This window comes from Ranitomeya imitator, chromosome 4 (assembly GCF_032444005.1).
Source record: "Ranitomeya imitator isolate aRanImi1 chromosome 4, aRanImi1.pri, whole genome shotgun sequence".
In the NCBI taxonomy this organism is placed as follows: domain Eukaryota; kingdom Metazoa; phylum Chordata; class Amphibia; order Anura; family Dendrobatidae; genus Ranitomeya; species Ranitomeya imitator.
This window is the reverse complement of record NC_091285.1, coordinates 102,818,464-102,833,192: the sequence shown is the minus strand read 5'-3', so window position 1 is coordinate 102,833,192 and position 14,729 is coordinate 102,818,464. Positions and strand designations below refer to the sequence as shown.

General features: G+C 43.7%; 1 protein-coding gene across 2 annotated transcripts in view; it reads left to right on the top strand.

The window, feature by feature from the left end:
- Positions 1-14,729, top strand: part of SLC4A9 (solute carrier family 4 member 9) — an 859,184-nt gene that overhangs the window by 487,005 nt on the left and 357,450 nt on the right. For both annotated transcript variants that reach the window (XM_069763883.1, XM_069763884.1), the window contains exon 10: positions 14,165-14,298. In XM_069763883.1, coding sequence (XP_069619984.1) covers positions 14,165-14,298 — 134 coding nt within the window. The remainder of the gene's footprint in view (positions 1-14,164; positions 14,299-14,729) is intronic.

The following is a 14,729-nucleotide window of genomic DNA, read 5'->3' as shown; positions in this document are numbered from 1 at the left end:
TAAACGCGGTCTTCCATTCATCCCCTTTTCAAATATGTATTAAGTTGTATAAATCACGTAGATCTAACTTGGAAAATACCCTAGGCCCTTGCAGTCTGTCAAAAAGATCTGAGATGAGTGGCAGAGGGTATTTATTTTTGATGGTAATAGCATTTATCCCCCTATAGTCAGTGCATGGACGAAATTCCCTGTTCTTCTTCTGAACAAAGAAGAAGCCAGCACCAGCAGGAGACACTGACTTCCTAATAAACCCTCTATCCAAATTCTCCTGGATGTATTGGGACATACAGTTGGGAAAAAATATTTAGTCAGCCACCAATTGTGCAAATTCTCCCACTTAAAAAGATGAGATAGGCCTGTAATCATAGGTAGACCACAACTATGAGAGTCAAAATTGAGAAAACAAATCCAGAAAATCACCTTGTTTGATTTGGCAAGATTTATTTTGCAAATGGTGGAAAATAAGTATTTGGTCACCTAAAAACATGCAAGATTTCTGGCTCTCACAGGCCTGTAACTTTTTCTTTAAGAAGCTTCTCTGTCCTCCACTCATTACCAGTAGTAATGGCACCTGCTTAACTTGTTATCAGTATAAAAGACACCTGACCACAACCTCAAATAGTCACACTCCAAACTCCACTAAGGTGAAGACCAAAGAGCTGTTGAAGAACAGCAGAAACAAAATTGTAGCCCTGCGCCAGGCTGGGAAGACTGAATCTGTAATAGGGAAGAAGCTTAGTATGATGAAATCAACTGTGGGGGCAATAGTAATAAAATGGAAGACATACAAGACCACTGATAATCTCCCTCGATCTGGGGCTCCATACAAGATCTCACCCCGTCGGGGCAAAATAATCACAAGAACGGTGAGCTAAAATGCCAGAACCACACGAGGGGACCTAGTGAATGACCTGCATAGAGCTGGGACCACCGTAACAAAGGCTACCATCAGTAACACACTATGCCGACAGGGACTCAGATCCTGCAGTGCCAGACATGTCCCTCTGCTTAAGGCAGTACATGTCCAGGCCCATCTGAAGTGTGCTAGAGAGCATTTGGATTATCCAGAACAGTATTGGGAGAATGTCATTTCGCCTGGTGAAACCGAAGTAGAACTGTTTGGTAGAAACAAAACTTGTCGTTTTTGAAGGAGACAAAATGCTGAGTTGCATGCAAAGAACACCATACCTACTGTGAATCATAGGGGTGGCAACATTATGCTTTGGGGCTGTTTCTCTGCAAAGGGACCAGGACGACTGATCCGTGTACATGAAAGAATGAATGGGGCCATGTATGGTGAGATTGTGAGTGCAAACCGCCTTCCATCAAAAAGAGCATTGAAGATGAAATGTGGACGAGTCTTTCAGTTTGATAATGATCCCATGCACACCACCAGGGCAAAGAAGGAGTAGCTTCATAAGAAGCATATTAAGGTCCTGGAGTGGCCTAGCCAGTCTCCAGATCTCAACCCATAGAAAACCTTTGGAGGGAGGTGAAAGTCTGTGTTGCCCAGTGACAGGCCCAAACTATCACTGCTCTAAAGGAGATCTGCATGGAGGATTGGGCCAACATACCACTAACAGTCTATACCAACCTTGTGAAGACTTACAGAAAATATTTGACCTCTGTCATTGCCAACAAAGGATATATAACAAAATCTTGAGATGAACTTTTGTTAATGACCAAATTCTTATTTTCCACCATAATTTGAAAAATAAATCTTGCCGAATCAGTCAAGGTGATTTTCTGGATTTTTTGTCTCAATTTTGACTCTCATAGTTGTGGTCTACTTATGATGTTAATAACAGGCCTCTCTCATCTTTTTAAGTGGGAGAATTTTCACAATTGGTGGCTGACTAAATGTTTTTTTCCCCACTGTAGACTCAGTCTCTGGGAGAGATAGTGGGTAAATACATCCTCAAGTACTCTCAGAGCCTGGCAAAAGGTCAGTAGGACAGTCATATGGGCGATGAGGCGAAAGAGTCTCCGGCTTTTTTTGAGAACACATCTGCGTATTGCCAATAATGTTTAGGAACAGAGGTTAGATCTGTGGTCACCTCAGATGAACCAACCAGAACCTGGGGACTCTGACACCGTCCATCACAGACATGGTAGGTCGGATGTCTGCGAGCGTAATGAGACCTAGATTCCACTCGCGATACCTCCATGGCTTCCACGGACTCACTAGACTGAGCTGGAGATTCCAGAGGTTTGGCAAAATTTGGAGCCAGCCTAAACCTTTGCCTACACTGGGCTTGTTCCAATCTTCACTTGGCATGCCGAAGGTCAATGTAGGTAGAGACTGATATTAGGTCCTCCATTGTGGCAGGAATCTCCCTAGTGGCCAGGGCTCCTTTATATGATCAGGTAGCCCCTTCCAGAATACCGAGATTAGGACTTTGTCCAACCACCCCAACTAGGTTGCTAGAGTCCAAAATTGGATGGCAAACTGGCTGACCGTGGAGGAGCCCTGGGTTAATGCCAAGAGTTGGAGCACATAGTCATGGGTAACACGAGGTCCTAAGAAGACTTGATTCAGAACGTTCAGAAAGCGAGAGACGCTCTGCACCACATGGTATTGCACTCCCACAGCTGCGTAGCCCACTCCAATACCCTATCCATTATTAAAGAGACCACAAACCCCACCTTAGCCCGCTCTGATGGGGAATGTGATGACAGTAGCTCCAAATTAATTGCTCACTGGTTCACAAATCCCCGACAGACTTTGCTGTCCCCCGAGAACTTTTCGGGCAGGGGAAAATGTGTGAGAGATGGAACAGGGGTCACAGTGGAAATTCTGGACACAGCTTCACTGGCTGCATGAGCCACTACTGCGGTAATATCCACTGCTGTTGTCGTGCACTCTACAGCAGACAACCTACCCTCCAGCTGCTGGATGTATTGCTGTAAACGCTGCTTGTCCGCCATTGCTAGCTAGACCCCGGGGCTAAGATATTGTTAGATATATTAGAAAAATTGGAGTTATGAAGTCTGTCATAAAGGTATATACAAAACTATTTTTTATTAGAACATAAACATAATATAAACACCAAGCTAGTTATAAAATCTGTCAATACAAAAATAATATGTAGGAAAAATTTAATTGGAAGGACACCGGACAAAATAGTCTGAAGAACATCACTGGTTTCCAGTGTATGACCGGTAGTATTAAGTTCTTAAGACAAATATGCCATACTATAACGTGTAATATGCCTTTAAAAGGCCAACAAAGTACTAGAAAGTTCAGGACTGATCCTTACCCATGTCGGTCACCGTGTTGTTTCCTGACTGCCCTCCGAAGAAGCCTACACGACACGCGCATAGGGGCTGGCAGTCAGGAGACATCACGGTGACCAACATGGGTAAAGATCTCTACTTTACATCAACACAATTTTTGAAAGTTTTTTTTTTTAATTAGGAAGTTATCAGGGTTAAATGTTAACCAGTGATTTCTAATTTTTTCAACAAAATTTACAAAACCAATTTTTACCAGGATGTCCCTCAAGACTGCATAACAGGGGGTAGTCTGTTATGATCTGGTAGTTTAGGAACAACATGAGACAAGCTCTGAAGGAGGTGGTATATGTACTGACCGCAAACCCTGAACCTAGCAGCGCAACTAAAAATAGCCGTGGAGGGTACCTGACGCTCCCCAGACCCCTCGGCACAGCCTAAGATCTAACTTCCCCTAAAGATGGAAACAGGAAACCTATCTTGCCTCAGAGAAAATCCCCAAAGGAAATATAGCCCCCCACAAATATTGACAGTGAGAGGAGGGGAAAATAACATACACAGAAATGAAATCAGATTTTAGCATAGGAGGCCAGTCTAGCTTGATAGATAGGACAGGAAAGGATACTGTGCGGTCAGTATAAAAACTACAAAACAATCCACACAGAGTTTACAAAAATCTCCACACCTGACTAAAGGTGTGGAGGGTAAATCTGCTTCCCAGAGCTTCTAGCTAACAGAAATAATCCATACTGACAAGCTGGACAAATATAGAATGCACAGAACAATAAGTCCACAACATGTGGACTGAAATGAGCAAAGCCAGAACTTATCTTTGCTGAACTGGTCAGGAAACCAGGAAAATCCAAGCAGAGATGTGAATCCAGCCAGGAAACATTGACAAGTGGCACTGGCTGAAGGAAAGAGCCAGGCATAAATAGCCGAGCAGAAAGACAATTAGTGGAAGCAGTTGCAGACTGCTAAATCCAAGGAGCAGCCATTTCACTTAAAACCACCGGAGGGAGCCCAAGAGCAAAACTCACAAAAGTGCCACTTACAACCACCGGAGGGAGCCCAAGAGCGGAATTCACAACAGTAGTCCTACTCATCCTCTAGGGACAGGAAACAAATGAAAGGTTAAAAGCCCCCCTCCACCTCACCCTCAGTGTTTTTCCTGTCCCTAGCAGGACTGACCACAGAAAGAGAGGAGCACAGGAATGCAAAGATTTACCTTTGAGCTTAGGCGGATCGGAGGGGACTTGATCTCTTCCCTTCCTTCTGTCACGAGGCTTCAGGATGATACCTCACTGGGCGGGTGTCCCTCAGCCAGTCAGTAGAAGACCAGCCGTGCAGTTGCATCTTTCTGATGTCATCTATTTCTGAAGTTTTCGAGTCCTGTTTCTGTGTTATCTGCAGTGTGGAGCTTGGCAGCGCAGTCTGGAAGCTAAGTGTTGCGTTTATTCCTTGTCCCTCTCTTGTTTGTCACTGTCCCCTGTGTTTGTTACTATTTGCAGTGGTGAGACTAGTGCTTTGGCCGCCCAGTGCACTATGTAGGGCAGTGTGAGGTGGAAATGAGGGATGAGGTTCCTGCCGGCAGTGGGGGGAAGGACCCACTTAGGGCGTTAGAGGAGTGCAGGGACAGACTCAGGTTTGAGTTCAGGTGGTGACCATCCCTCATACCCTATCTATAGAGCCTTCCTCTCCTCTATACCATTCCATTGTGGGTGTGTTGTGCTGTCTGCTGACTGACCCCCTGTGGGGTTGTTATATATTCCATGACATTATGACCAACCCTACATTTTTCCAGTGAACCCATGGCTCAAGCTCAGTCTTTTGCTCAGCTGATCCAGACCCTCACAGATGAGATTAACCCCTTTCTGACATTAGACGTACTATCCCGTCGAGGTGGGGTGGGCCCTTATGACCACCGACGGGATAGTACGTCATATGCGATCGGCAGCGCTCACAGGGGGAGCGCTGCCGATCGCGGCCGGGTGTTAGCTGCCTATCGCAGCTGACATCCGGCACTATGTGCCAGGAGTGGTCACGGACCGCCCCCGGCACATTAACCCCCGGCACACCGCGATCAAAGATGATCGCGATGTGCCAGCGGTACAGGGAAGCATCGCGCAGGGAGGGGGCTCCCTGCGGGCTTCCCTGAGCCCCCCGCAGCAACGCGATGTGATCGCGTTGCTGCGAGGGTCTCTTACCTCCCTCCCTGCCTGCTCCAGCCCCGGATCCAAGATGGCCACGGATCCGGGTCCTGCAGGGAGGGAGGTGGCTTCACAGAGCCTGCTCAGAGCAGGCACTGCGAAGCCTGCAGTGCTGCATGTCAGATCGGTGATCTGACAGAGTGCTGTGCAAACTGTCAGATCATCGATCTGTGATGTCCCCCCCTGGGACAAAATAAAAAAGTTTAAAAAAAATTTTCAAAATGTGTAAAAAAAAAAAAAAATATTCCTAAATAATGAAAAAAATTATTCCCATAAATACATTTCTTCATCTAAATAAAAAAAAAACAATAAAAGTACACATATTTAGTATCGCCGCATTCGTAACGACCCAACCTATAAAACTGGCCCACTAGTTAACCCCTTCAGTAAACACTGTAAGAAAAAAAAAACGAGGCAAAAAACAACGCTTTATTATCATACCAACGAACAAAAAGTGGAATAACACGCGATCAAAAAGACAGATGTAGATAACCATGGTACTGCTGAAAACGTTATCTTGTCTCGCAAAAAACGAGCCACCATACAGCATCATTAGCAAAAAAATAAAAAAAGTTATAGTACTGAGAATAAAACAATGCAAAAATAATTATTTTTTCTGTAAAATAGTTTTTATCGTATAAAAGCGCCAAAACATAAAAAAATGATATAAATGAGGTGTCGCTGTAATCGAACTGACCGGAAGAATAAAACTGCTTCATCAATTTTACCAAACGCGGAACGGTATAAACGCCTCCCCAAAAGAAATTCATGAATAGCTGTTTTTTGGTCATTCTTCCTCACAAAAATCAGAATAAAAAGCGATCAAAAAATGTCACGTGCCCGAAAATGTTACCAATAAAAACGTCAACTCGTCCCGCAAAAAACAAGACCTCACATGACTCTGTGGACCAAAATATGGAAAACTTATAGCTCTCAAAATGTGGTAACGCAAAAAATATTTTTTACAATAAAAAGCGTCTTTCAGTGTGTGACGGCTGCCAATCATAAAAATCCGCTAAAAAACTCACTATAAAAGTAAATCAAACCCCCCTTCATCACCCCCTTAGTTAGGGAAAATTTAAAAAAATGTATTTATTTCCATTTTCCCACTAGGGCTAGGGTTAGGGTTAGGGCTAGGGTTAGGGCTAGGGCTAGGGTTAGGGCTAGGGCTAGGGTTAGGGCTAGGGCTAGGGTTAGGGTTAGTGCTAGGGTTAGGGTTAGGGTTAGTGCTAGGGTTAGGGTTAGGGCTAGGGTTAGGGCTAGGGCTAGGGTTAGGGCTAGGGTTAGGTTTAGTGCTAGGTTAGGGCTAGGGTTAGGGTTAGGGCTAGGGCTAGGGTTAGGGTTAGGGCTAGGGTTAGGGTTAGGGTTGGGGCTAAAGTTAGGGTTAGGGTTTAGATTACATTTACAGTTGGGAATAGGGTTGGGATTAAGGTTAGGGGTGTGTCAGGGTTAGAGGTGTGGTTAGGGTTACCGTTGGAATTAGGGTTAGGGGTGTGTTTGGATTAGGGTTTCAGTTATAATTGGGGGGGTTTCCACTGTTTAGGCACATCAGGGGCTCTCCAAACACGACATGGCGTCCGATCTCAATTCCAGCCAATTCTGCGTTGAAAAAGTAAAACAGTGCTCCTTCCCTTCCGAGCTCTCCCGTGTGCCCAAACAGGGGTTTACCCCAACATATGGGGCATCAGCGTACTCAGGACAAATAGGACAACAACTTTTGAGGTCCAATTTCTCCTGTTACCCTTGGGAAAATACAAAACTGGGGGCTAAAAAATAATTTTTGTGGGAAAAAAAAAGATTTTTTATTTTCTCGGCTCTGCGTTATAAACTGTAGTGAAGCACTTGGGGGTTCAAAGTTCTCACAACACATCTAGATGAGTTCCCTGGGGGGTCTAGTTTCCAATATGGGGTCACTTGTGGGGGGTTTCTACTGTTTAGGTACATTAGGGGCTCTGCAAACGCAATGTGACGCCTGCAGACTATTGCATCTAAGTCTGCATTCCAAATGGAGCTCCTTCCCTTCCGAGCCCTCCCATGCGCCCAAACAGTGGTTCCCCCCATATATTGTGTATAATCGCACTCAGGACAAAATGGACAACAAATTTTGGGGTCCAATTTCTCCTGTTACCCTCGGGAAAATACAAAACTGGGGGCTAAAAAAGAATTTTTGTGGGAAAAAATTTTTGTTTTATTTTTACGGCTCTGCATTATAAACTTCTGTGAAGCCCTTGGTGGGTCAAAGCGCTCACCACACATATAGATAAGTTCCTTTGGGGGTCTACTTTCCAAAATGGTGTCACTTGTGGGGGGTTTCTACTGTTTAGGTACATTAGGGGCTCTGCAAACGCAATGTGACACCTGCAGACCATTCCATCTAAGTCTGCATTCCAAATGGCGCTCCTTCCCTTCCGAGCCCTCCCATGCGCCCAAACAGTGGTTCCCCCCACATATTGTGTATAATCGCACTCAGGACAAAATGGGCAACAAATTTTGGGGTCCAATTTCTCCTGTTATCCTTGGGAAAATACAAAACTGGGGGCTAAAAATAATTTTTGTGGGAAAAAAAAAGATTTTTTATTTTCACGGCTCTGCGTTATAAACTGTAGTGAAACACTTGGGGGTTCAAAGTTCTCACAACACATCTAGATGAGTTCCCTGGGGGGTCTAGTTTCCAATATGGGGTCACTTGTGGGGGGTTTCTACTGTTTAGGTACATTAGGGGCTCTGCAAATGCAATGTGACGCCTGCAGACTATTCCATCTAAGTCTGCATTCCAAATGACACTCCTTCCCTTCCGAGCCCTCCCATGCGCCCAAACAGTGGTTCAACCCACATATTGTGTATAATCGCACTCAGGACAAATTGGGCAACAAATTTTGGGGTCCAATTTCTCCTGTTACCCTCGGGAAAATACAAAACTGGGGGCTAAGAAAATAATTTTTGTGGGAAAAAAATTTTGTTTTAATTTTACGGCTCTGCATTATAAACTTCTGTGAAGCTTTTGGTGGGTCAAAGCGCTCAAAACACATCTAGATAAGTTCCTTAGGGGGTCTACTTTCCAAAATGGTGTCACTTATGGGGGGTTTCAATGTTTAGGTACATCAGTGGCTCTCTAAACGCAACATGGCGTCCCATCTCAATTCCTGTCAATTTTGCATTGAAAAGTCAAACGGTGCTCCTTCCCTTCCGAGCTCTCCCATGCGCCCAAACAGTGGTTTACCCCCACATATGGGGTATCAGCATACTCAGGACAAATTGTACAACAAATTTTGGGGTCCAATTTCTTCTCTTACCCTTGGGAAAATAAAACATTGGGGGCGAAAACATAATTTTTTGTGAAAAAATATGATTTTTTATTTTTACGGTTCTGCATTATAAACTTCTGTGAAGCACTTGTTGGGTCAAAGTGCTCACCACACCTCTAGATAAGTTCCTTAGGGGGTCTACTTTCCAAAATGGTGTCACTTGTGGGGGGTTTCAATGTTTAGGCACATCAGGGGCTCTCCAAACGCAACATGGTATCCCATCTCGATTCCAGTCAATTTTGCATTGAAAAGTCAAATGGCGCTCCTTCGCTTCCGAACTCTGTCATGCACCCAAACAGTGCTTTACCCCCACATATGGGGTATCGGTGTACTCAGGACAACTTGTACAACAACTTTTGGGGTCCATTTTCTCCTGTTACCCTTGGTAAAATAAAAGAAATTGGAGCTGAAATAAATTTTTTGTGAAAAAAATTTAAATGTTCATTTTTATTTAAACATTCCAAAATTTCCTGTGAAGCACCAGAAGGGTTAATAAACTTCTTGAATATGGTTTTAGCTCCATGAGGGGTGCAGTTTCTAGAATGGTGTCACACTTGGGTATTTTCTATCATATAGACCCCTCAAAATGACTTCAAATGAGATGTGGTCCCTAAAAAAAAATGGTGTTGTAAAAATGAGAAATTGCTGGTCAACTTTTAACCCTTATAACTCCCTAACCAAAAAAAATTTTGGTTCCAAAATTGTGCTGATGTAAAGTAGACATGTGAGAAATGTTACTTATTAAGTTTTTTGTGTGACATAGCTCTGTGATTTAATTGCATAAAAATTCAAATTTGGAAAATTGCGAAATTTTCATAATTTTCGCCAAATTTCCATTTTTTTCACAAATAAACGCAGGTACTATCAAAGAACTTTTACCACTATCATGAAGTACAATATGTCACGAGAAAACAGTGTCAGAATCACTGGGATCCGTTGAAGCGTTCCAGAGTTATAACCTCATAAAGGGACAGTGGTCAGAATTGTAAAAATTGGCCCGGTCATTAACGTGCAAACCACCCTTGGGGGTAAAGGGGTTAAGGAGCTGTGGTGTCAGGTGGTGCAGCAGGTGTCGGGGTTCTGGCTCTCAGCTCATATGCAGGCTCAACTGCAAATCAAAATATCTCACCCTGACTGGTGTTCTGGAGGAAGAGATACATTTTTGATATTTAAGGAGGCCTGTAAACTATATTTCAGGCTTCGCTCTCGTTCTTCAGAGAGTGAAGAACAGCATGTGGGGATTATAGTCTCCCTTCTCAAGGAGGATCCTGAATCCTGGGTCTTCACCCTGCCAACCGATTCACCATCTTTGTGGTCGGTGGACGATTTTTTTGCAGCATTGGTGCTGGTGTTAGGGGATTCTGATGGCGTCTCCATGGCTGAGTCTAGACTCCGAAAAATCAAGCAGGGGGGTCAGCTGGCTCAGGAGTACTGCTCAGAGTTTAGGAGATTAGCCACTGACATGCAGTAGAATGACCCTACTATTAGGAGTCATTTCTTTCAGGGTCTGTCAGCTAGGCTACAGGATACTCTGGTGCAGTATGCTTCTCCTAGGTTGTTGGAAGCCTCCATGGCACTTGCTATCTGGGTGGATAGACGCCTCATGGAGAGACATACATCAAATCTGCCCCCTGTTGTTCTTTCAAGGGAGGAGGACACACTGGTGCAGATGGATGAAACCATGCAGGTGGGAGGAGTCTCTTTGCAAACAGGGTTGCCTGCGGTTCGTTTTGGTATGGGGGCATGTTTCTACTGTGGTCTTACAAGGCAATGTCTGCCCATCTCGTCCGGGGAGGACGGTACTGCTGTGCATATATTCTGTAACTCACCACTGTGGTATGTATTATGCATTAGATATTTGCTTATAGGGTTACATATACTATTGATGGACTTCTCTACTGATGCTATTTTAGCACACATGGACTTTTTATGTATATGGTCCATAATGAATATTGTTGCACTACAGCCCGGTCCCTCTATATGAGATGTGTGTGCGGGCTTGTGTAGGGGATCTTTTTGCCCGCCATGCTGTACACCTGTGTGTTTTAAATTCAATAAAGTTGTTTTCTACTTTGCATTAATTGGACGTTTTCTGACTGCGTTTTTGGTGCTTTGTTTATTACCATGGTCTGATGGGTAGGATGCTGGTGAGACCCCTTAGCATTCAGGCAATTGACTCTGTCCCACTCAGCCAGGGGAGGGTGATCCAAGTGGTAGATAATATAAACCTGCGTACAGAGACTCTTCATGAAGAGTCCCTGTCATGCTATGTCTTTGAGGGTATGCCAACTCCCATTGTCTTAGGCCTTCCTTAGTTGAAGAAACACAACTCAGTCATAAATTGCTGGTCCAGGGAAGTAGTCAGCTGGGACCAGTCTTGTAAGGACTCCTGCCTGGGAGCTATGATCTCTGCAGTCCTTCTCCAACCTACCCCTACATCTCTGATGGGGGCAGCTGAGGTGCTACCAGGGAGTAGGGGCAAGACTCAACTCTCACCACAAGTAAACCCTGAGTCTCGAAGTCCTCTTAGGAGGAGAGGTTGGGGAGGGTGGTATTTCCCTCTGTATGTATTGAGCATAAGAGTTTGTCGACACAGGGGGACGCCTCTGCTGTTGGTTCCTCAAAGAGTTCACCATCCTGTGGCAAACGCATGCGTGGAAATAAACATTCAGGCCCAGACCTGTGTGTGAATGAATATATGTGAGTGTCCACCCAAAACATCAGGTGGAAATACGCAACTGGGACTTGGAGTTTTAGGGTGATCGGGCCATATCGAGTGTTGGCCATTCTCAGCCCGGGGACTTTCCAGCTGGAGTTACCCCCAGTAATGCATGTATACAACATATGTTACAGGTCGGTGCTCTTTGTTGCGTGTCCGGAGCCTACATTATTGCCATCTCTATTGGTCTGCATTTGCCGTTAACATGAGGATCAGGTGACTGCAGAGGTGAACTCAAGTGAATCAAGGCATCCTCACCGTACGTCGTTTCCTGTGAGGTCCAGTGTTGAGGGAACAGAGGCCCCTCATTGAAATGAGGGTACTGTCATGATCCATTTTTGGATTTGCGACAGCTCTGGTTCCACTCTGTTTTAAATGTAGTTTTTTTCCTTTCAGGACCAGCGGTAGTTAATGTCAGTTTTTCCCTTCCTGGCAATCTACTGCAGTTGCAGAGTTGCTGGGTCAGCTGATGTGGGTGGTGACCATTCCCACCATCCTTTAAATGGTCACCTGATCCATCAGCTGACTGTTGGTGATAGAGTTTCTCTATGGTGACCAACCGTGCAGTTGCAGCTCTCTGGTGTCAACTATTTCTGGAGGTTTGGAGTCCTGATTCTGTGTTATCTGTGGTGTGGAGCTTGGCATCGAGTCTGGAAGCTAAATGTTGTGTATATTCCTTGTTCCTCTTTATTATTATTTTTATTATTATTATACATTTGTAGTCACTGACCTCGGTGTTTGTTACCATTCGCAGTGGTGAAACTAGCGCTCGTCGGCCAGTGCACTAGCCAGGGCAGTGTGAGGCGACAGCAAGGGACGAGGTTCCTGATGGCAGTGGAAGGAAGGACCCACATAGGGCATTAGGAGAGTGCAGGAACAGACTCAGGTTTGAGTTCAAATGGTGAACATCCCTCATTCCCTATCGATAGGGCCTTCCTCTCCCCTATACCATCCCATTCTGTGTGTTGTGCCGTCTGCTGACCGACCCCCAGTGTGGTCATTGCATATTTCTTGACAGCACAACAGGGCTCAGAAAAGGAGTGATGTTTTGGAATGCAGATTTTGATGGAATGGTCTGCAGGGGTCATGTCGCAGTTGGAGAGCCCCTGATGTGCCTAAACAGTCGAAGCCCCCCACAAGTGGCCCCATTTTGGAAACTAGTCCCTTGAAGTAATGTATCTAGATGTGTGTTGAGCACCTTGAATCCGCAGGTGTTTCACAGAATTTTACAACATTTATCTGTGGACAAAAAGAAAAATATTTTTCACTCAAAAATGTTGTTTTAGCTCAAATTTATTTCATTTTCACAAAGATAGCAGGAGAAAGTGGACCTGAAAATTTGTGCATGATCTTACAAACTTGCTAGTGCTTGGTGACCCAGATAATATCATGATGACATTTGGTCGGGCCCCTACGTTGACATTGCAATGGTGTCGATTGGATTGCAGAGGGTGCCCCTTCCATCTGCATGCCTGTTAATTGCTGCTATCACAATCAATCACAATATTTAAGAGTTTAAAATAAGAGCACTGTTCCTGCACTGAGTGCCAGGTGTCAGCTGTCAGAATTAAAATTGGCATGACGTATCCATACTTCCAAGATCGGTAAGTACCAGCCAACCTGAACGTATGGATATGTCCATGGTCGTGAAGGGGTTGAAAGGTACACCTGGGTGTGGTAGCATGGCTTTTGCGCTCTTTGATCAAAAGGTGCTATCGCTGATGTTTTTCACATTAATTCTATAGATTTTAAGGTCAGCCATAATAAGGGTAGAAAAGCATGGTTAATGCATACAATATGCCCTAGTTACCACTCTGGTTACACAGATCCCCTTTAGTGAATCTTGCCAGATTCAAGAAATCTAGCAGGTTCTCTGCATCGAATTGGTTAAGCAGCGTCAGTATTAAACATATTAATAGTATTGGTAGTATAGTATTAGTAGTATAGTATAGAAGTCGCCAACTTTCTGATAGAGCTGTTTGAGAGAATACCAAGGGTATGTAAAGCTGTCATCAGAGTATAAGGGGCCTACTTTGAGGAATCTAAAGATTAACACATATCCTTGTTAGCTTCACACATTGCTTTACTCCTTGTTTCCATATGTGTTCCTTCATGGGTATTTTTGCCATCTGTCTGAATATGCAAAAAAAAGCATGAAAAAGCCACACACAGAGAGTATATTAAAGCATAATAAATCTATATTAGCAAATAATTAAAATTTAACAAGATTATTACATGTTGCTGCTAAGTAACTGCTGGAATCTATAGTTAATATTTTTATACTATCCAAAAATACCACATTACAAGATATAGTTGTAGCAGCAGTATATTGGTCTCGATATTCCAGCTAACCGCATACGTTTAAGATGACTTTGGAGCACACTTAACAACATATGATGGCAGGCATATGATAGAAATATATTTCTGACACAACCATGCCCTATTTCTGAAACTATACCTCTATAGTCACTCCTCAGTCTATTTTAATCCTCCATGAATCTGCAAACTTCCCAAAATACATAGAGATGTGTCTAATTTGTCAAAAAAGCACGTATCATCTAAATTGATTTAAAAAAATGAATAAAAATCCCTCATATTTTTAGACAAGATTTAGATTTGTTTTAGAAATGTGCTTTCATTATCTTATGCTAAACTGTAATAAATCAATAACTAGTTTTGTTATTTCTCTTTTTCAGGGGGTTCTTGAAAATTTCATTGGCACAGCAATTTGTGGTGGTTTTTTTTGCTTATTTTCTGGCCAGCCACTAACTATTCTAAGCAGCACGGGACCTGTGCTTGTGTTTGAGAGGCTTTTATACAGTTTTAGCAAGTAGGTGCATTTATTTACACTTTTCAAATAATCCCATTATTATCACTGGATATGTTGCTTAAAGCAGTGCATCCTAAAGTATTAGCATGCACTCAGCTACCCAATGAGATTCTGGCTTAACTCAATGCTAATATAGGGCACACATCTATACCGATCAGATGCAGGGCCAGTCTAAGACTAAATGGTGCCTGTGCAAGATTGTCCATTGGTGCCCCAAACCATTGTTCTTGACTGAGATTCCCCAGGACACATGTGAGGACTGGAAGATGCCTTTTATATCCTAGGAAAATGATTAAGACTTCCTTCAAACAGAGTTGTTTTTTTCCTGAAAAGACCCTATCCATATGTATAAGCTACTACCGAATCTTATAACACAACTTCGGCTGCTGAAACTAATAAAGCACACATAATCTGATAAAGAACCTCAAAAT